Here is a 24,444-nt window from a genome sequence, read left to right on the forward strand (position 1 = left end):
ATTTATCCTGTAGTTGTTTTACCACAGTCCCTTTCTGCACTTGGATCCTTCTGCATCTGCCGTCATTGTGGTTAGTTTTGATGAACTCCCCTCAAGAATAGTGTGGAATTTGTATTGTCATGAGGTATGTTCTGCAATGACATTTGCTTTGTAACTTCAAACTAACTGCAATGTCACAGTCCCTGATAGTTAAATGATCAACTGACTAAACAACAATCAATTAAAAAAAATGTATATGGGGAAATGATAGGCTGTTTCTTATTATTATATACATTTCTTTATTTCTGTTGTAGCCATTACCAAAACGAGGCCTGTGCAAATTCTCATTTATTTCGGTCAATCATAGGGAGGTTTCCTCACAAATATGAGTAATTTGTAAATTGAATATATGAAATAACATAATGTAGTCCTTAAACACCCCTCTGAATGAGTATCCTTGTCCTCACTTTTCCACCAAAACTAATGTATTAAAAGAGACAACCACTGGAATTTTAAGAGTTGTACTGACAGTAAAAACACATTCATTTAACTGAGCCTCAGGAGCAAAATAACTAAGAAAACTGATTTAATGGCAAATTAGTAAGGAGGAGGTGGAACACAGCTGTTTTCTGAACACAAAACCATTTTTGAAAACTGACTTGCGAGTAACACAAAATATTTAAAATTGTTTGAACGGGGTGTCATTATATTTAGCAGCAATAAATGAAGCCAAATCTATATAGGGGAAGGGAAGGATCTTTCATGGTAAGATCTTATCATGAAAGATCCATGCTGTTCAACACATCCAATTGGAACAAAAAGTAATTAAAAATATGCTTTAGATATGGATATAGGTAGTCTTTATTTAGGTCTAATTGTCTATCATAAGCTAAAAAAATGCACTACTACTTAGATTTTAATAAAATTATATAGAATTGTAGAAATATTATCTTGTAACACTAATACTGCAGTGCTATTTATTTTTTAACCACTTTTGCCTTAATTCTACACAATATCCATCTGGAAACTCACCTGTGGAGGAAATAACAAAAAGGATGTATATTCATTACAATTCTGTGAGTTGATTGGGTATAACTAGTAGAGTTCACTCTTTAATCAAACTCTTACCAAATAAAGTCAGAAGAAACAGGCAAACATCTTTCCCATCCACCAAGGTATAATTCACATGCTTTTGCTCATTTTTCCAAAAAAGATTGTATTCCAACTTAAACTGGCACAACCAGCTTTGTTTGGCTTCACCTTTCCACCTCTCGTTGACATGTTGATGTCATACACGTACATGCACCTGGTGGTTCCTGACAAGATGTATTTTTGGTAATTTGTGAATTCAAAAATCTTGCGACAATTCATCTTGCTTGCAAGGTAACCTTTGCCTAGATAAATGTAACAATTACTAACTTTTCATTGTTTACATTCCAAATATAGTCAGTATCAGAAACATCTAGATCAAACAAAGATACAGTGAACTCCCTAATTGCATGTCTTTTGAAACCTACATACAAACCTACATACAAGGGGATCTTAAATTTTTTTGTTTATTCAAACCTCCAGCACTTTGATAAAATGGTAAAGTTTAATAGGTTAGATTACATCCAATTTAATATGCTTTTTTAAGTCCAAAGTAAAAATGAGCTCAATCTGAAATAATTCCACATTTACTTAGTCTCATTGCACAGTAACATTACTAAGATTTGTCTTAAAAGTAAATGATTAAGGCCAACCTCTCTGAGTAAATTTAATTGATAAAAATCATTGGTTTTCATTGGAACATAATGGATAGTATATAGTTTATTAACGTATCAATTTTTAAACTAGTATCGGGCTACTCAGTGATACAGTGGGTAGCACTGCAGCCTTGAAGCAAGAAGGTTCTGGGTTTGATTCCCGGTATTTCTGCATGTTCTCCCTGTGCATGCATGGGTTCTCTCCGGGTACTCCTGTTTCCTCCCACAGTTCAAAAACATGACTGAAATTCTCCTTAAGTGTCTCCATGAATGGCTGTTTGTCCTGTATGTCTCTGTGTTGCCCTGCAATGGAATGGCAACCTTTCCAGGGCGTACCCCGCCTCTTACGACCCCAGGTGGGATAAAGCGTGATGGAAAAAATGGATGGATGAAACTAATATATTTTAGTGCTTGAAAAAAGAATCATACAGTACAGAAAAAACAACAATAGTTTATTTTACCCATATTTTGTGTTTGAACTACAAACTCTGGTCTCTATAATCAATCTCCATATCTTTTAAAGGTCATGAAAGAATGCTTACATGAAAAACAATCTCTTATTCTGTTACAGCATATTTCTCTATATTCACTTTTTGAACAGGCTGTTGGCACAAGTAAAATCAAAATAATATTAATAATAATAAAAAAGCATTTTTTTATTTCAATTTTAAAAGTCATTTTATAGAAATCTACCACTAAAACAGCATTCCCTCTCATAATCAAAAAGAAAGAAAGTTGTTAAAAAAGCAATACTGACCAAAAATATTGAGAAATCTTACATACATGAGACAGCTTGACTAAGATGCAACAGGTTTACCATTTAAATTTTCTGACAGTTTTCCTCCAACTGAAAAAAAATATAAAAAAATATATATATAAAAGTCCCAAACATATAATTGTATTCCTAAACTCCACCTCTAAGAAGTAAAAAAAAAAAAAAAAAAAACATTAAGTGAGACATTTGTCAGCTATGGCATACACGTGTACCAGAATCTACAAACATAAAGGGGTGATATAGCTGGTAAAAATTTGTAGAACTTTAGGTTTAACATTTTTTGGGGTAATATTAATGAAGCAATCATCATCACACAAGTACAGTAATGTGCCCTGGACCCTCAATAACTTATTACCTCTCCCAAGGAGGTTATGTTTTCATAAGAGTTTGCGTGTGTTTGTCTGTCTCTCTGTCTGTCTCTGTTTACAGGATAACTTAAAAAGCTATAAACAGACTAGAATGACATTTTTAACAGAGGTGCGACTTAAGCGGAGGAACAATCTATTAAATGTTGCTGATTTTCCAGATCATAATCTGAATACCAGATTTTTATAAAGGAATTTTAACATTGTGAGATAGTATTTTATGGAGGAAACAAGCAGCACCCATGCCTAAACCAGAGGGTTTCAGCAGTGACTATTGGCAGCATTGGACTCCAAAAGTCATGATCCAGACGTGCATATTTTAACTATTGGTGTAGGTCACGATATAGTAATCATAATAATTGAACTTTATTGATCTCACAGTGGAGAATTTACCTCTGTATTTAACCCATCCCCTCAGGGAGCAGTGGACTGCAATTGTGTGGCGCCCGGGGAGCAGTGTGGGGTTAAGGGTCTTGCTCAGGGACCCAGAGTGTAGGCTGTGGGGATTGAACCAGGTAATTGCACAAGCGCCCTGCTCTAACCACTAGGCCAACACTCCCCGAACATTAGGCAAAATTAGCTGCTTGGCTAAGGTCTGCGCTCTCTGAGTGTTTTTCTAGTCTGTTGTGGTTTTTAACAAATCAGAACTTGAATACAGTCTAAAAAAAACTATTTGTACCGCAGTGTGGGTCAACAAGTAAGAAAAATAGCCAGAGCATTTTAATAATAATATTAATAATTCAACTTTATTGATCTCACACTCGAGGAATTTACCTCTGCATTTCACCTATCCCCTTGGGGAGCAGTGGAGCAATTTTATAATTCAAAACTGTGGTGGATGAATGTTGAGCTGTGAGAGGATTACGAAATACAAGTATAGTAATTTCAGAATATTAAGATAAATAAAAGTTTTGAGAACATTTTATTTCTTATGCCATTAGTTCGGATGTTAGCTTTAGTTCAGCGTAAATTATTACCATTGTAACTCCCAGGCTGCACACTGTGCAGTTGGTAGAATTGTTGCTTTTCAAAAATAAGGTGGTGTGTGCATGGAGTTCAAGTGTTCACCCTGTGCATGCATGGATTCTTCCTAGTTTCTCTGGCTTCTTCCAACAGTTAAAAACAAAAAAGACTGTAAGGTTTAGTCTCTCTAAATTTGATATACATTTGAGTGCTTATGGTTGTGTCCTGTGTGTCTGTGTACTGTCATTTGATAGACTGGGAACCTGTTCAGGATGTGTCACATATATCAGCCACTAAGTGCAGGACAATGGATGAAGGAAAGATTCTGCCTTATTGGTTATAAAGTATTTAACATTTTCAGTAAATATGGGACATAAGAAGCATTCTCTTAGATCTTTATGGTCTTCTTTTGTATTTTTGAGTCAAGCAAACCTCAGAGGAGATGTTTACGATTTGATGGAGCTTATGTTATATTTTTGTTCAACATTTTTACCAAGTAAGACCTTAAAATCCAAATCCCTTTAAAAATACAGATTTTAAGATGAATGTTACTTTTAATAGATTATCATGGTACAATAATATAAGACAGTAGAAATTACTTGAGGGGTCAATATTGCATTTCGTCACAACAATTGCTACTTCGTTCATCTGATTTATAGAGATCAGTACAGCTCAAAATGTTTTACATGTGAGGCTTTAGAATGGGGTTCCAACTTTAGGTTCAATGAAATGTTTTCTGAATGTTTAGATGTCCTACTCCTTTAATGTGATCAAAAGTGTGACAATGCCTTTAACCAAATATATCTTGTAGTTTAAAAAGAAGAACCCTGTTTACTTGCTAAAAGTAAACATAGGACCATCTGCCTAACGACAGCATTTATGAAGCTTGGCACCATGTTCACAGCAGGGACTTTAAAATGGCTTCCTGGCTTTGAGTGCCTGCAGAACTGTGTCCATACAAAGCCCATGGGCACATCAATTAAAATGTAAATTCTGTTGTCACTAAGGGAAAGGAAGAGAGGCAGGTGGAACTCAAACATCTGGTTGATGCCTGATGCCACATATTCTGCATAAATGTAAAGCCTCTTGTCACATAAGCCTTACATCACAGAGCCAAGTCTTTTGGCTTGCAGGAGCGGGATGTAAGCTAGGGCTACCAAGCATCTCAATGTAAAAATGTGGCGCATAAATGACAGGCAATGTGGTCAGATAGCTATATAAAGGGCTTTTTTTCTGCAGTTTGTTGCTCTGGTTCTGATAGCTCTCCTAGCAGTGCTCCAAAAGAAATGACAGATCTCAGTAAAATGACTCAAAACAAATGAAAAAAAGAAGTCACCTTAATATGCACCAGTACATCGCATTAAAAGATAAATGTGAGGTCAGAATACATCTGAGAGATTTCAAACAAGGGGAATTTTCCAGGATGTCTATTGTAAACACTCACACTATTCCCATCCTCTTAAATTACAGTAATGTGTCTAAAGTATTTATTAATGCTGATATGACTCCCAGAACCCCAGTAATTTTTTATGAAGTCAATAGTATATTATATTTCTAAATAGACATAGATTTGAGTCAAGGCAAGTTTGAGATTAGATGTATAATTGTATTTTGCTTACAGATTAGGGACAGAAAACATTTAGATCAATAAAATTTAATCTAAGAGAAAAATAAAATCATTAGTAATGAACTTCCTTTAAACAGCTTTCATAAGCAGAATCTAATTTCTTTTTTCCGGAACGTTTAGTCTCTTGATTACAGAGCAGAGAGTGCCTAATGTTTGTGACAGTTTTAATTAACCATTGAATTATGGTCAGATTCCATAACTTTCACTTTCCCTTTTTGGTGGGTTTTATATGATCATGTCTAAGATGGCCACAAATGATTCAATCATTTTATCCACTGATGGAAAAAAAAACTTAATTGTTCTAAATCTTTCTCATAGGTGTGGTGAATGGGGTTATTCACGTACAACTCTGTAATATCACTAAAATACCAGCTTAAAACAATGATTGTTAGTTTTTTCTCAACAGATGCCTTCTGACAGAGATAAACCATATCTGTAAACAAGTATTTTTTACATGACAGGAGGAAGAAAAAACATATTAATAGATGGAAAAGTTTCAGAATTCTTTTTTTCTTGATTCAACCACAATATTTTTTCTTAAATAAATAATTTCTGTTTTGTAAAGACATTTTGAAACAGTAGACATATTCTAAATCCCAAAGTCAATAAAAGAAAATCACTGCCAAGTGATTTGCTAAACATTATTGTGTTCCTCCATGTTTAGTCCTCTAAACCAGTTGTAAGTAGTGTCCTGTCAGTACTGCCACTGTGTAATACCAACAGTTTTACAAGTCTGTCAAAAAGTGTTAGATTTGGGTCTCTTGTACATTGTCTTTTGAGGTGGCCCGGATTAACAAAGGTTCATGTGCTGAGCTGTGTATGGAATTCATAGTAGAAGCATGGTTGTAGGCAATCTTATAGGTATTGTAGTGGTTAAGTTGCTCATGCTCCAGAGACGGCAGAGTAAGGTGACCCTCCATTCCTGGGCCCCCTGTGACGCAGTCCTCATCCACATTGATGATCTCAATAGTGCGTGTGGGTGCATGATGATTCTGCTGGTGATGCTGCTTGCGCATCTTGTAGAAGATGATCAGCATGACTGCTGCCATAAGAGTGATTGCAACAAAGCAGCCAATGATGATTTTTGTTGTCTTCATAACCTCATCCAAACCGTTGAGCGAGCCTTCTGTCACAGGAATTGTGTAGGGCTTTTCCGTTGCACGTGTGGAGAGTGGGGTTCGAACTTTTGTGGTTGTTGAGGTGGGTGAATGAGTTTCCCATATACCTGCAGAGGGTGTGGGGCCCACTTTCTGTTGAACAGTGGTGGTAAAGCCTTCATTATGAGGTGTTTCTATTGTCTCTACTGTCACTGTGGTGAAGTAGCTAAAGCTGCTGTTCTCTGTAGAGGACACATTAAGTGTTGCTGAGGCTGTTGTGTTACCTGCAGAATTACTAACCATACATGTGTACGTCCCTGTGTCCTGCATGGTAACATTAGTAAAATTCAGTGTGCCATCATTTAGCACAGAGATTCTGACTTTGTATGCACCATGTGTCATTATTGAACCATTGGGTGTAATCCAGCTCACAGAGGTCAATGAGCTGGCTCTACATTTCAACTCTGCAGCACTTCCCTCTGTTACATTTAAGTCTGCGGGGGGCTCCACGATAACGGGAGCATAACAGTGAAAGTAATTCTGGTCCAGCTCACCAATGTATCGACCCTTATACTGAGTGGGTGAGCTGCAGCGAGCACAGCAGCTGGTGTTTGCTGGTACCATCTCCTTAAGCCACCAACTTAGCCAAAGGATATCACAGTTGCAATTCCATGGGTTGTGATGCAAGTGCACCCTCTCCAAGTGATGTAAAGGAGTGAAGAGATCATGGGGCAAAAGTGTAAGATTATTGTGGGCAAGGTTGAGCTCCACAAGTGACTGAAGGTCATCAAATGAGTTCCTTTCTATTGTCTGGATCTGAGCATGCATCATCCATAGCTTCTGCAAGTGGATAAGCCCTTTAAATGAACCAGGTCGGATAATAGATAGCTGGTTTCCAGACATTTCAAGTTCATCAAGCTTCACCAAGGGTGTGAGGTTGGGAATTTCCTTCAGATTGCACATTCCCAAATTTAAGTAGCGCAGATTGCTCAGTCCCTCAAAAGCCCCCTCTGATATGTATGAGAGCCGTTTGAGTTCGCCTAGGTCCAACCTTCGTAATGACGGAACTCTGTTAAAAGCATAGGATGGAATGCTTTCTATTGGGTTGTTTCTAAGCCAGAGCTCCTTCAGTTTGGACAGGTACTCAAATGCTCCATTTGGAATGGTAGTAAGTCTATTATCAAAAAGCTCCAAGGTATTGAGACTTGCCAGTCCATTGAAAGCCCCTAGCTCAATTTTACGTATGTGGTTTTTGCTTAGCTGCAAAATCTCCAAATGTCTTAGATGTTTGAAGCTATCCACCTTAATGACCTGAATGAGATTTTCTTGCAAGTTCAAATACCGTGTGTTGGTAGAGATTCCATCAGGAACTTCTCGCAAACTTCTGCGGGTGCAAATAACCTTGCTAAACTGGTTACTACAGGAGCAAACTGAAGGACAGGTTTGTGCACGCACCAGTCCTGCCACCACCAGCAACTGGAGGGCTAAGAGCAGCACAAATAAAGGGTCGGACAAGGCCCGGTTCCACCTAGGACCTGGCATCATCTGCTGCTGAGAGGAGGTCATCTTGTTGAACATTCATAATTCACTGACTGGTCTTCCACTCTTTTTCAGGAGGATTCAGGCCAACTGTAAGGAAATGAAAAAAAAAGACAAATCATTAATTAATTACAATATGATTGTTTTTTAGTATGTTACATACCAAAGATGATTGGTCAGGTTTATTTGTATGTTTTAGATTGATCATGACAAATATATTTGCAAACAAACAAATGGTTTTAATCTATGCGCTACTAAATTCTTGCAATGGAAAAAAAAAAAAAAACAAATTCATTTTAAAGTTATTTATCTGCAGGAAAAGGTAAAAGACTAGCAAAAAGCATAAAAAAATAAGGAAACAAAGACGGAAAAACATACCATCGACAGCTTAGCAACATAGATGCTTAGAAATGTTTGTTTTAAGACCCACACTTTCCTAAATATAACAAAGGTCCTTTTGTAAATTATATTTTCATGCCCTTATAGATTGTGTTTATTTGCAATTTTTTCACATAAAATGTTTTAATTCAAACACTTTATCTTCACCAAGATTGGTAAATTAAAATTTAGGCTTTATTTTTTATTTTAATCGTGTTCTTTAATTAATAAAATAAGAATAATATCCAAAATAAATCTAATTTACCTTTGAAATCTTGAATCAAGTCTTACTTACAGTATCATATGTCTGGAAGGCTGTGGTTAACATCAAAAGCCTTAACCAGGTTTGATTACTATTAATCATGCAGAATTAAGAACCCATTGAGAAAGAAGTAGTACAGATTATATAGATTAAGAATTTACCAAAAGCAATATGCTGTACCCTAATTTAAAGAGATTCACTTTAAAACAATAAAAAAAAAAATGACTGAGTAAGGTCAGTGCAAAAATGGTTAAAATCATTTCCAAGGCTTTGGCAGAGCCACCTCTTGGCATAGATGTTTCCTTTTGGCCCCAACCCCTAGGGGGAGCATTGCTGCAACATTAAACAAGTAAAAAAATATACAGTTAAAGAAAATAGAGTACATTATTCTTACTTTGACCCCAAGGCGCCACTGAACAGACAAGCGCTGCAATGCATCCTTTACACCATACCCCCCCTTACTTTCTGCCAAGCACCCTACTTTCACTGGGAATGTTTGAGGGTGGAGCGCCTCAGAGCGGTTGGGCACTGACCACGCTAGAATACCCTTACTACATGACATTAGTATACATGTAGGCTTTAAATAGAACAGTAAAGTGCTTATTTGGTGATACAATCTGCATCAAGCTGAATTTAGAGAAGTGTTCAATGGTTGATGCTTCTGGGACGCTCCACGACACGCCAAGTGGAACCCTTCTGACTGACTACAGGGGTAGCAGAAAACTGAGATGCAGGGCACAGATGCGTCGCGACATGTATGCATTCAGTCAAACGTCTGGATTACCCTAGTCATTGTTCCTCTGTTGCTCTGTTTGCTTATTCACCATACCAGCTCTACTGCACTCTAATCAGTGTTTATTCTGCTCTGGTGTTTGAAGCCTTCTTAAGCAAACTAGTTGAAAGGGCCAGATTATACAAAGTTAGTAGATGAATCTGGCATGTTGGCCAAACTATGTTTGTATTTTTATTCATATTTACAACTGTGTAAAGTGCCAACTCTCAGCCAGTGTATATTAGACTTGTTAATCTCTGACACAGTTATTTAATTTTGGCCCGATTAGGCAAAAAAGCCAGGAAACCTTTGTCCTTCAGTTTTTACATGATTTAGGGGCCTACTTATGCCATGCCCCAGCTCCACAGGTGTGCAGATGGTGTGGGAAAAGCAGCAGATGTTTTGTTTTGTCGTCCCGTAGGTCTACCTGGAGCATTTAGGACAACATATGGTTGCATTTCATAGCCCTCTTTGGACCCAATCTGCTCCCCAATGGTTTGGATGAGGGGAAACCGGCCTGTTGTCTCTCTTCTCTCCATCCTGCCGGTGAGGGGCAAATCCTTCTGATTCGCGACGGCTAGACCTTGCTACTTGCAAAGATAAGACACCATCTGCTGTTATTGTTAAAGGGGTCATACAATGATTATATAGGGTATTTTGTGATGGTCCTTAAGGTCTCTGAATAGGGTGTGTAACATTGGTTGGGCTGAAAATGGCATATTTGCTGTTCTATGAGCCCTAATGCAAGCCTGGTTAAAAGCCCTATAATAAAACTTGTATGCTCATGAATATCTAGATGAGCTGTGCACTTTGTTTGTTTTCAATGAGCAAAGCTGCTGAGCAAAGACTCATCATAGCAACATGTACTCATTGACTGAAACATCTAAATTGTTGATATGGTAGAGTGACCAGACGTCCTCCTTTTCCCGGACATGTCCTACTTGTAATACCTAAAAAAATGTCTGGGGGGTATTTCAAAATGTCTGGGATTTTGGTCGACTACACACTTCATCATTCTTCACCTTCACTAGATGTGGACATACTACTTTAGTATGTTCTGCTGTAAAATGAGTGTTATATTTTTGTTTTTTACTGGAGGATTCAACCTATTTCAGAGGATGCACAACTTTGAGTGGTATCTAGGCTACTTTCAGAGAGTAAACGGAAACTTATTGGCTTATTTTTTGACTAATCCAATCATTGCGCTCTCTGACAACCAGTCACCTGGAACGCTTGTTGAACAGAGGTCTGCTTTGGACAGATATGCACAGGTTTCACAAGCAACCTCCTCCCCACACCCCACTCTCTGTTGTTGTCTGCGCAATCAAAGTAGTTCTAATCCACACATGGTGAATTAATTATTGTATTGCCTGCACGCTCTCACTTGCATTAAAAAAACACCACCTCACATTGTGTGAAATCCAGGATAATTTATCCGGCTCAAGGACATCCGTGAAAAACCATCTATATTTAGGGGACACCTGAACCTTCCGGGAGACTTGGGATGTCTATTACCGGCCCCCAGCCCCCCTCCTCCGGCCCCGTCAGCGGCCTAGCAGTCAACAGTTCATACGCCCCCCCTCCCTTGGGCCAGTGGACCAGTGGACTGGCCTATAAGTCAATTTTGGGGCGTGACTATAGTACAGGCCAGAACTAAATAAGGTAACATCCCCGAATTGACAATTCAGTGCTTCGTTTGAATTTGCCCGTTTTATGTTGGAAGTTTAGAGTTGTGAGATTTGCAGAGAAAGGAGGAGTCAATGGGGTTTGAACTTCTCTGTATGTCCATTTCACCGACTGAACTATCATTATTCATCTATCACAATGTAAACTCGGTTTTGCATTCTATGACGCCTTTAAAGTTGCTCGGATATACAGTACACTAAATCCTCAGCATATATTCTTAAGGAATTTTGCGCTTCCCTTGGACTGGATTTTCTTTTTCTTTTCATAGCAGAGGTTTAGCTGCTGTTTTCAGAGAGAACTATCTCTGTAAATGGGTTACATTTATATTTTCCTCTTCCAACTCCGAGGTAAACTAGTTTGAACTTTGGATGTTGTTTCACTTTTTGGTCTTAATGTCTCTAACCTGACTCCGAGGCTCTGTATTTTCAGACCATTTGACGATTGTGTTTGATATGTCATTAAAATGTAATTCAGTGTCATGCCGCTTTTAGGTTATTAACTCCTCTGCCGCTCAGCTCCCAAATACCTTTTCCTCAATGTCTTTCCTAGTGACTCTAATGGCATTAATTTATATATTGAGGCATTCTTATTTTACCTTAAGAGATTTAAATGAAGATCTAAGCCCTGCATAAATGTTGGCCTACACACTGCCAGTATTGATTACTGAAGAACTGAATGGAAATGGAAGGACAGGTTACAGGTGTGCTTTCAGATGTTGCTTATCAAATAATTGTTAAAACTGGAAGAAAAAGATTATTCAGATATTATAGTCTCTATTTGGAATAAAACCCTTAAATCCGTTCTTAATATTTAATCAGCTGGTCTGGCAAACTTAAATGGTCTGTATGAGAATATTTTAGCTTTTTTATTTCTAACAAGATAAAGCATTAGAGACCTCATCAGCCATCCTTCACTTGACCCTTCTCAAACCTTCTTGAACCATTTCAGTCAGAGCTGTTAAGGATTTCTCATGATATTCTCTTAGCCACTGATTCTGGTTAAGGTGTTATTTTAACGGTGTTGGATCTAACTGCTGCCTTTGATGATGGATTATGAAAACAACTGCCCAGAGAACCTAGTGGGAATTTATGTGTAACTCTTGATTGGTTCAGGTCCTATTAAAATCAGAGTTTTTGTTAGTTTTTCCCGAATACTCAATGGTGTTTCTTACATGTGGGGTTCCCCAATACTCAATACTTGGCCTTCTTCTCCTTCTATGAACGTCTTCTTGATTCAGTCCTCCATAAATATGGTATTGCCTTTCATTTTGAAGCTGATGTAAAACTTATGTGACTAAAACCATAAGTTTTTTTTTTCTTAAAAAAAAACATTTTTTCTCAAAGGTTTTTTTGGAATGTATTGATAAAATCAAAGCATGGATGTCATATATATATATTTTTTTTTTGCATTTCAACAAACAAGACTGAGGCATTATTTAAGCCCAGCGCTGTTTTAAAAGCCCATGCTAATCTGGTTCCTTTAACAGAGTTTCTGACTTGGACAGCCAACATCCTGGTTGTGGACAATCATTTAAAACTTGATCTACATTAAAATCTTTAATCAAGACCAGATTTTATCTGAGGCAACTTGTCAAAGCAACAAATAATTTCTTTCATCCCGTCGTTTTTTTTTTTCTCCATCCATTATCTGACACGCTTGTCCCAAATCAGGTTGCGAGGGGTGCTGGTGCCTATCTCCAGCAGTCAATGGGCAAGAGGCGGGGTACACCCTGGACAGGTCGCCAGTCAATCGCAGGGCAACACAGAGACAAACAATGACATACAACCATTCATGCACACACTCACACCTAAGGAGAATCCTGAGAAGCCAGTTAACCTAACAGTCATGTTTTTGGACTGTGGGAGGAAGCCGGAGTACCCGGAGAGAACCCACGCATGCTCAGGGAGAACATGCAAACTCCATGCAGAATGACCCCTTCTTGCTGCAAGGCAGCAGTGCTACTCACTGCGCCACTGAGCAGCTTGTTTTTTTAATTTATTTTAATTCATACTTTTCATTATGACTAGATCAGATTATTGTAACGGTCTTAATATTAGGCGTCACCTGTATACAATTAATCAGTTTCAGCTGGTTAAAAACACTGCCGCTTCCCTTTAACTTATACAGGTAAACATGAACACTGTTTTGTTTCCTGATATTTGAGCAGCATTTTATGCCTGACTAAATATTTGGCTCTTGCGAACAGTACTAGTATGTACAGCAATAATTGTTGCTGCTTACATAAAGCCCTTGGTATTTCTCAAATACCTCAGCTTCTTTTTTTCCTGATGTTTCCATCATTTTGGATGGCCACATCATCACAACAACTGTCCTTTGTTGGTTATCAATCATAACAGTGTTGGTTGGCCATTTTGTCTGTTTGTACCTGTAAGCCCCACATGATGTAGATCGGTCATTCTCTATCACCTTGGGAGGTGGCTCCCATTTTGACCTTGGGGGTCCCCAGTTCGTATTTTTCACAGATTTTTCTGTAAACTATACCAGACACTTGGTAATAAAATGACAGCTGACTTTCAAGTTGGTTAGCCAATATATTGCTTTATCTTATGAATATGTTCATTTGTTTCTAAATCTATAATAGAAATCTCTCAACTTAAAAACTAACAAAATATTACTCAGATTCTTATCATTTCTTCAACTACAAAAAAGTACCTACATTTTGAAGAAAGAAGTTTTTTATTAAAACAGGTAGACAAAAGGAGAAGATTGTACACTTTAAATACTTTCCATGATAGTATTTTTTTGGAAGGAAATAATAAGACTTTAGATTATATAAGAGAATATAGTTAATTTTGGTAGGTAACTTGCAGTTGGCTTGGGCTTTAACCCCTGGGTTCGTAGAGTATATAAGTTTAAAAATATATATCAATATGTAGATAGGTCAATAGAATCACTTATTGACAGCTTTAGTGTAAAGCAGAAATGTAGTTGCTAAAAAAATTTAAAATAACTTTTTTTTATATATTTGAGCAACTAAACTCAGCCCAACTTCTGTTTCTCTGTCTGCGTTTTCCTCATTGCCCTAATAGATAAAACCTGGAAAAGGAAGGAAAGCTGTAAATCAGCAAAATCCAAATAAGACCAACAAAAAACATGAAGCTGATTTACAAAGTCAAACAAAATGTCAGCATAACGACAATGAAAGCAGCAGACATGGATTCACATACTGCAGAAATTAAATAGGTTAAAAAACAGATAACAGGATGAGATTAGAAAAATAATGCGTCTTTAATTTTTTGAAAAAAAGATTATGAACTGCTCTGTGTATCTTTGTCTGCCAGAAAGTGCTTAAGATCGACCCAGATCAAAAAGGAATCAGATCAATTTGGTGCAAGGGTTTAAAAAATAAGAAACTGAAATATGCATGACATAAATATCTGGAGTTAACAAATATCTATTTTCTCTGTAATTATACCATCCATCTCTCACAACAAATGCTTTTCTATGCTGTCTTGTTACTGATTATTTCTAGCTGACCATATTAGTTGTGAGCTTTGAAACTCTTCTAGATCAGAGAATTTAAGCAAGCACGAATGGATGAATAAGGTATTTATGGGGTTATGATATGAGGTCTTGTATTACATAATAATAATGTTTTCAAGCATGATAACTGTTCATCACCCATTTTTAAAGCATGTTGCCTGCTGCTTAATTGCTGCTTAATTAGCCTTTCCTCTCTTTTCTTATATCTTTTATATTTATTTTATGTTTATTTTTTGTCTCAAATTTCCTGTACTTTAGGAATTGTCTATTTCCTGTGTTATTTTTTTTATTATTTACAGGCATTCTGCAGTCTTTTTGTGATTCATGAAGTTCCAGAATTATTATTCTATTTTTGTATATTTTAATTCAACTGTACACCATGTTTATTAACTCTTCAGTTGACTTATGCTATTGGGAAAATCAACATGAAAGTCTTAACAAATGTAATATACCTTCTGATTTACATTAAAGAATGTCTCTGCATTCTACATCCTATGTTCCATATTGGAACCTAGTCATCTGTAGATGTAGGTAACCTGAACATTTCTCCTCTTTTCCATACAGACTTCAATCATTATTTATTAATCTATGACCTTAATCATCTTTGTCACCTTTATCAATTACTTTATATCTAAGGTTTCTTACCACATACACAGCCACTTATCCACTGTTCTTGTACACTCTATTTTTTAATAATTAAATTAATATTACTTCAGCTTTAAGTCCATCTTTTTTTATGACCAACTCATGTTTTCGATATTGTAGTAATGCTAAACAGTTGTGTAAATTGGCATAGACACTCTATGATGTTGTTAAAGATTGCATACCATCTTTGATTATTGAAATATATAAAAGATATATATATTTTTTTTTTTTAACTGCCCTGTTGTTTAGCTGTTCAGTATAGTAAACGCAATTATCAATATCACTGTAAAAATAATTTTCTAGGTCAATGACATCCTCCGTGTCCTGGCCTCCATATGCCATCCAATTAAAGTTTCTTAGCTCTTGATATTTTTGATCCATCGTCTCAGCTACTGATGAAATGTGTGCACCTGTAACAGAGTATGTGCTGATTGTGTCATCCCACTTGTGAGTTGCCACTAATCTTATCTTTTGTCCCTGCACGTTGCTAATGCTAATTTCTCTACGCCTCCTTTGGTGATCTGTTCGGCTTAAAGCTCTAGTGTGTAATTACAGAGATTCACTGCCATAAATTTTATATATTATACAAAAGTATGCTATTCATGCTCATTTATTAACTGAAAGTCTCAATCTTTATGTTTACATTGCCTAGAAAATTATTATTTATAACTACAAACGAGCCAGTGTCACATTTATGGGGGCAGACATCTTTGTGCTTGGGCAGAGCCAAGCTGACAAACTAGTGACTGAAGAGATTGTCATTATGCTTCATCAATTGACAAGATAGTTGATGCGGACATTGCGAAAACCATTTGGTACCGTGATGGCCTCTGTGTTGTTTGAGGGTGAGAATCAGTGGGGGGAGCAGTTCATGTCGCTGCCGTCTGACAATTACATGTTGCTGAAAATTACACACTGTAGCTTTACTAAAAAACCTTGCAGTTTGCTGGACACGTTCTCTTGCTTTTTAAGGAACCTGGCTTTTTTTTAAATATCTTATTTATTGTCCTTTTGTATGAAATTTATAAGAATTAACCCATTTTATAGCTAATCCAAATAAAAGCTGACCTTATATAACCAGAAATGTGTGGAAGAATTAGCTTGCTGGTGAAAATAAAGTGCTTTTGAAAAAAAAACACAGCCTCTTTTAATCACTTGTGTATTTTTGCAAAATAAATTGCATTGGGATAAAGATTACACCAAGAAGATATTGAATAGGATATTCAACAGAACTATTGGGTGAGCTATCAGCATGAGACATAAGCCCGTGTATAAGCAGTGAGCTACCACAGCAACAAAGGGGGACTTATAAATGTGGAAATTAGAAATACCAATAACTACATTAAATGGTAGTGTAAATGGCCTGTATTTACAATGTATAGCCTGTTTCTTAAGTCAGTAGACTTGAACAAAGCGCTTTACAATAATTCAGTCATTCACCGATTCATGCACACACTGATGGTAGCAAGCCACATTGCAGCCACAGCTGCCCTGGGGCTTACTGACAGAACTGAGGCTGCCGTACACTGGGGCCACCGACCCCTCTGACCATCATCAGTAGGCAAAGCCTAAAACATAATGTGCTGGAGTTTTATCAGCGAACCAGCTTAGTAATTTTTTGTTGTTGTTGTTTCTTCACTCCATCCTCTATGTCATTGGACAACTTAAGGTTAATTAGTAACAGAACAACTAGGGTAGAGACACATTGATTAGAAACATGTATATTTAATTACATATAATATCTGCCAAGCTTGCATTATTCTATTAGCTATTTTTTTAGCTGGAGGGTTTGTGTGTTAGCCTATCACAAGCAGTCATATGTAATAGTAAGTTGTTCATGTATTCTGTTTTCCAAGGCATAATTTCTGGCTAGGAACTCTAAAAGCTGAACGAGTTATAACTCAAGGAGGTATACAATTAAAGGCCATAGCTATAAAATTTTCATCAAAATCGATATATATTTTTTTAAACAACATTTTTACAGAATGTCTAGATTGGTGAGGTATAAATTAATTAATCTCACTCAAAAGAGTTTACTGTAAGTACTTTTTAGAATCATAAATATAAAAATAATTGCTTCTGGGTCCTCATGTATAAATTGTTTATGTGCACAAAAATGCTGCAGCACAATGTGTAACAAAGACCCAGGATGTATAAATATGAATGTCATTTGAAATCATCAGGCAATCCATGCAAACTTTCAACCTACAATGAGAGTTATTGGCAGACACAAATATTTTATATCGCAACAAGCTTAACAGCATTTAATGTAACTAAATTAAAATTAAAAGTGAATCTATTCACTTCAACAGACATAAAATCTGATTTAAACAGTCTTAGTTAGATGTGAACTGTAAATAATCCTCTGTGTATTTGTTTAAAAGTGTACAGGAGTGAAAAATCTATGTTTATCCTCAAGGGAATACTTTTATTTGAACTGAAATAAAGGTGTTAAATCAGCATATTAATCCCAAACAAGTCAGATAAAAGGCTGTATCAGGCGGCGATTTAATCTGACTGGTGTAGCCTATTTCAGTTTCTCATCAGAAAGCAAAATCAATATTTGATTGATTGATTTATAGATTATGGAATACTGGGAAAATGGCATGATGTCTTTCTAAGGAACAGAGCTATTTAGCCTAAAATTTATTTCTTGGTGGGTGCATCATTCTGAGTGCCTTTGTCTGAGTGTATATGTGTATATTTTTTCCATTGTTCCATGGGTAAATGAGATAGGGCACACTTGAGTATGACATTTCCTAAATCAGTGCTTGAATGCTAAGGGATTATGAAGTTTTAAACCAAAATTGAGTGACAGATCCTTTGTCTATCTCTATACAGAGCAAAGCAGGAAAAAAAGAAGATAGGATATTGTGAAGCATGAGACAGTTGAGACAGAGGAAGGTTAGCAAGTATGGTGGAGAGAGCGCTGAAGAGAGAGGGAGATTAATGAGATATAAATCAAATCAGGTCACGTCTTGATAATGCCAGCAATCTTGCAACAGCTCCAAATATAAATCAGAATCTTTTCAGGACTGCAGTGTGGGAGGGAAACCCACCACATGCATTACAGACTCTCTCTTCCCTTTCTGCAGTCTTACTGCATAAACAGTAAATATAACAGAGTTGTATTATAAGGGTCACATGACCACTTTTTATACATTTATATAGCCAGTGCTAATATTAGCCAGCATGGTTGATAGAATCGGCATCAGAGATTTGCACATATTCAACAGCTTTGAGACTATCCTTTCAGATTAAAACTTTGTGTTATCTTGCTGACCAAACTGTTTTGAAACAGTCCTTGAGGACTGGTATTCTACATGTTAGCTGTGTCCAGCACATTTGAATAAAATGTCTAATATTCTCAAGATGCAGTCAAGGTTTAAGTCCCAAATGGTTTAACTGGTAAAGACTTTTTAGCTACAGTGGATGTGTGTGTCAGCGTTTGCCATAAGTTCTAAGGAAAAAGGTTGTAAAATGAGGCTGCATACTTTCTATCATAGGGAGCTTGAATGGCTTCTCACTAGTCACAACAAATTGTATATAAGTACCAAAAAGAAAAAAAAAAAAGACAGCACACTTGAAGTGGTGCAAAAGCCTATAAGGGAGAGGCATTTAGGCTTGACTTCTGTATTTTAAAAACTACACTTAAATGACCTATGACTATAAGTTAGAAAGCAAGTAAGAGTTTATTGATATAGCACCTTTCACAGACAAGGGAGAGGCTTTAAAGATAATATGCAAAAATACAATGAATATGCGTAAAATCCCTATCATAATAGTTTTGGCATTCATACTAGAATCATTTCGAAACATAACATCCTGTTAAATACTGCCACTGCTCAATACCATTGTTTATATCAATAATTCACCTACGATGATTTACCACCTCATCCTTCACGAAAATCTTATGTAAGACCATAGGAAAAAAAGAACCTTGTGAAAAATTAGTAGAACCTCGTGAACATTAGGTCAAAATTACGATGATTTATGCCATATACCTACATTCTGAAATTGAAGAATTTGTGAGGAATCAAAAACCATATTCTCATAGAAATAGACAACTTTCTAGATCTCCAAAACATGTAAAAATATACCTAGATTAAGATGATTTAACATCTTTAAACTTAATTCTTTGTCGTCACACCAGTAAAATATGTAACATTTCTGCTTTACTACTCAGTGCAAATATAAAAAGGCACAATGAAATTAAGTGTTCAGAGATAGTAAGAGTTAAACCTTGCCATGGAAAACACAATACTTAAGTCCTAGTATTATTTAACTTTTTTGTTTCATGCTGACAAAAATGACAGCTGCTTAAATAAAAATAAATCACCCTGACATATTTCCACTTCTATTTAAGACTACAAGATACATTGTATAAACCTGATAAATGTTGTGATGCGGAGCTGCATGAGTGGTTTTTGTTTTTGACACTTTTAGCTCTGTTTGTAACTGTTGTAACTGATAATGGTCTCATCATTTTTGTCTGAAGAAAAATCTTTTGATTAAAAATAAATTTTTCAAATAACTGCCAACTGTATTTGTCTGTCTGGTCAGTCTTTTATCGGTTTTAAACCCACAACTAGTTTAAGCTCCGGCAGCTTAAACTAAAGACACTTCTTCTCTAGTCATGAGTTTTTTATCAGAACAGTGTTTATCAAATGGTAAATAAAACAGATAGTACATTACACTACCCTCCCCATCGCCCACCTTCCTTAAAACAACACCAATAAATGTATACTGTAAATATTCTTCCAGAGCTCATTTTGCATGTTTGCATGAAAAAGTAGATTGCTCCCAGCCTTTTTAAAGTTTACTATGCCTGGTCACCATAAAACAAACTGTAACTAGAACTTACTGCATGCCTTGCAGCTTTGATTCTGCTGAGGTTATATCTGAACAAAAACAGGTACATCTTTCTTAACCTGCTAAGGAAGAGGAAGCACCTCCCTTAAGGTTTGTGACGGGAAGACTGCTGGTCACCTCGTTGCACTGTGAATCACTGGTCAAAAGCCGAAGAAAGAAATTTACCTCTGTATTTAAACCCATCCCCTTGGGGAGCAGTGGGCTGTATCCTGAGCAGTGAGGGGTCAAGGGTCTTGCTCAGAGACCCATAGTGGCAGTCTTTGGGAGCGGGGTTCAAACTCAGAATCTCAGGATTGCAAGCTCTATGCCATAACCACTAGGCCGCAACTCCCCTTTTTACATCTTGATTATACTTAAAGTTAAAGTAACCAGATGGCGGTGATCCTATAGTCCCACCTTGGTAAAGAGCTCTACAACCTCTTTACCAGACTGTTCGGCTGTGTATAATTCGTATCAGTCTGTCTGGCCAGGCTGGTAGGCCACCCCTTCATTCCTTTGTAGAAGAAGCTTGTAATCTTGGAACCACAGCACTAATAGTCTTATGAGTGCTCCACATTGCTATTCGGTTCACTTGTATTGATAAATAATTTGAGAAAGTTTTGTGAAAGTGAACTGGATTATAGTATAGGAATTGCTTTGTCCAAGCAAAGCAACTAGACTGCCTGCTCAACCCTCTGTTGCAGAACCAAGCGAAGTAGATATGCTGGTGAAGATTCCCAGTCATCCAGGTCATAGTCATTCCAAAAAAAGTTGAAAAAACAAACCACTGGACTTTGTTTTCCAAGTTTGAAATGTTTTGAAAAAAGTGGAGTAGAGCTCAGGTCTCATCTAGCTGCTGAACTACAAATTAGAAAAGTGCAAGAAATGCTGCATGACTCCATGCTCGTTAGAGCCTTGGAAAAGCCATTCTGCTCTTTCATCTTTTAGCTGCAAACCATGAGTATTAGCCCCTATTTTCCCCATTCCTGCTGCTTCAAGCACTGCATTCTAGTCCCCGCTGCAAACAGGCCAAAAGCTTGGCCACAACTAGAAAATACAAAGCCAGCGCCTGTCCTCTTTTCCTCTGGAACCACCACCAAGGTTTGAAGAACACAGCTCCACTGGTTGACCCCCACTGCTTCAGAGATAATACAAAATTGCATTCATATTTAGCAAGCTTGGGCAGTAGGTAGATTAACTTAGGTTTCATGTTTTTTTTGTTTTGTTTTTTTGCTCTAGAAAAAAAAATATTTATCTCTAAAATAAATAATTTTCTAACTATTTTGTTCAATTCAAGTACAGTAATTAACACACATCTTTTAAGCCACTTCTCAAATCTTGGTGTAAGTGGGTGCTATTTTTTAACTTGTAGTTTGGTTTGCTAATCCTCAGATCTTCAAACAGAGGCTTGGCTGTGCTGTCATACAGTATCATGTAAGACACCACACCAATTATGACTACAGCAAGCTTGAGGGCTCTGTACTATCACTACATGTTTGCTCAGTGTATCTCTGTGTAAACATACAGTCTACTGCTATTTAATGACGCATATGTCTCTGTTTTTGGATAAGGTCTCGTATTAGGGCCTTACTGAGTCAACATGATATCAGCTGGACAATGGTGGGTGGCCACAGTATGACAAGGCTATGATGTGATAACTTTAGGGCATGTATGCTTGTAATGCAAGTCTAAATCTACACTAAACACAGGAAAAGAAACTGACATCCACCATAAACAAAGTTTGATCTCTACAGTGATACTTTTACCCTATGAGTGGACTTTATTCAACCTCTACTGACAGCAATGCCGATGAAATATCCACATTCCCATAAAAACTAAGATTATCAATTACACTGACCTGTAATAAATATTTCATTCTCTTTAATGCTATTTACTCTGATTTTATCTGTTCTTTTAGTAGAATGTTGATTTAAATGTGCCTAAAAATGTGCATCCAGTAGGAATGACTTTGATTTGCAAGACACCCTATGGGCATGAAGTATTTAATTAAAAGTTATAAATAATTTTAATAAAAAATAGGATAAAAATAATTTAATTATGTTGATGAATTTATTTAAAGTCACATTGATTTTTTTCCACCCTGGAATAGTCTTTTTAAGTCTTATTAATTAAATACATTTTTTGCACTTTCAGCTTTTCACACCTGCTGCAGTCGAATATAGAACTTTGCATGTGTGACAAGTTTAAATAGACTTGAGATAAAATTTTATGGTCAGAACCTTTATTGGAAGTTGTGATTCTACAGCAGGACCTTCTTTTTATTTGCTCAAATCCAGCCTGATACTGCAGGTGCAGTGATAGATGCACCTAAATGAGGTTGTTCATGGGCCCCTCTCCCTACTCGGGCCTTGGTAGTTAGATCCACTTTTTCCCTTGCTACAACACATATACATAAACACATTTACACAATGTATCACACTATCCTTGTGGGGACTTTCTTTGACTTCCATTCATTTCCCACTCATTTCTATGGCTTAACCTTGACCCTCACCCGAAACGTAACCATTAGCAACACATACCTAAACCTAACCTAAACTCAATTCACACCTTAGTCCTAAATTTAACCCCCAACCCAAGAAGAGAACCTTTCCTCATGGGGACCAGTTGTTGGTACAAAGTAATAAGTCCATAAAATGTAACCTATTACTGGGAATTGTCCTCACCAGGCAAAAAAAAAAAAAAAACATGGCCAAACACACACCTTGGTTTTAATGATTTATGGGAACATTTCATTGAATTACATTCATTTTATATAGCTTACCCAAGACCCATACCAACCAATACCAACATACAGTTTACTTAACCCTTGTGTCAAGTGTATTCTTCAGATAATATATCTTCACAAAAGAAACTGAAAAAAAAACAAGGGTGTTCTTATAATTGTTTGCATGACTAAATCAAAAATTAGGCAAAGCAGCAAGGTTAACATGTTTGCAAGTGTTTCTGAGTTGCAAAATCTAGACACTTTTGTTTTCGCCATATGAAGATTTTTCCAAGTTTTATACATGACATTTGGCTCCTTTCACAGAGAGGCAGTACTAGCAGTGAGGACTAGAAGGTGTCAAGAGCTATTGATAAAATCCGTCTTCACCCTGTGAACATTTTAGAGAAACTGTGGGCAGAAAATGGTTGCTAACTACTCTTCAAGGATGTCAGGGCAAGAGTCTGTCAGTAATGCTGCTGTCACTCTGGTGTCTATTTAAGGTCAAGGATGGCATGCATCACTTTTAACTCTTTCTGAGTCATGAAGAGGTCAAACGACAAATGAACTTGCACAGATAGAGGGAATGTGACCCTTTGAGAAACAACAGTGGAGTTAATAGAAAGAACAAGTGTGAAATGCATGAAAGTGATGAACAAAAATGTCTTTAAAGCATATTGAGTGTGGATTCTACAGAAGGCAGAGAAGATAATTATTCTTGAAAACTGCTAGTAAATTCCTTCAAACAGAAGACAATGTATGGACTCTGGCTATAAGCTGCAGTATTTAAATATTGTCCATCTTTCTGTATGCAGGTACTATCTGTATGCTTTTGTCACTATGCTTTGAACTAAAAGTACATTGGTGATGTAATATTGTTTGTGATTTCATTTTGTTGCAATTAATTTATATAATATGATTCTATTTCTGAATGCTCAAAGTTGTAATGATCATCAGTAAGGATATAAAAGGGAAATTCCCCTATGAATGTATTTATTGTGAGGTCCCTCCGAGTACTAAGTGGACTACATATAAAGTAGGAATTCTTATTTTGAGTAATCTTGATTTCTTACAGTTACAGTTTAAGCTCAACAACGCAGCTGCACATAAAGAGTTCTTACATAAAAATACAAGAGCTAGACCATTTTTTTCTATAATGAATATTTTATGTAATCTCTTTTCCATGAAATCATAAATCAAATATTTCAACTTAACAAAGTCTGTCATAACTTTGTACTTAGCCACTGTTGAACTAATTCCCCCCAGTGAACAGTCTTTTAGGAGTTTTGTCTCTTATCAGCAGTTTGTTCTCTGTACAGTCAGAGATATCTGTTGATCTCGCCAGACAAACACGATGCCTATGTTTATGTATTAACTCCTTTTAACTGTCTTGCACTATACATTTTTAAAAGCTGAAAAGAATAATCAACAGCGGAACTACAGTTGAATGAAGATCATAGATTTTAAAATACAATATGAAGGATTTTGGATTGAAAAAAGTTGCCAAGACAAGTGATGTACAAAACATAAAATG

General features: G+C 36.6%; 1 protein-coding gene across 1 annotated transcript in view; it reads right to left on the minus strand.

The window, feature by feature from the left end:
• Positions 1-2,190: 2,190 nt before the first annotated feature.
• lrrc4c (leucine rich repeat containing 4C) overlaps positions 2,191-24,444 on the minus strand; it is a 26,564-nt gene continuing 4,310 nt past the window's right edge. The window contains exon 2 of the mRNA XM_015389856.1: positions 2,191-8,180. Coding sequence (XP_015245342.1) covers positions 6,201-8,129 — 1,929 coding nt within the window. The 5' untranslated portion in view covers positions 8,130-8,180 and the 3' untranslated portion in view covers positions 2,191-6,200. The remainder of the gene's footprint in view (positions 8,181-24,444) is intronic.

This window comes from Cyprinodon variegatus, unplaced genomic scaffold, assembly GCF_000732505.1.
Source record: "Cyprinodon variegatus isolate N-32 unplaced genomic scaffold, C_variegatus-1.0 Scaffold477, whole genome shotgun sequence".
Lineage (NCBI taxonomy): Eukaryota > Metazoa > Chordata > Actinopteri > Cyprinodontiformes > Cyprinodontidae > Cyprinodon > Cyprinodon variegatus.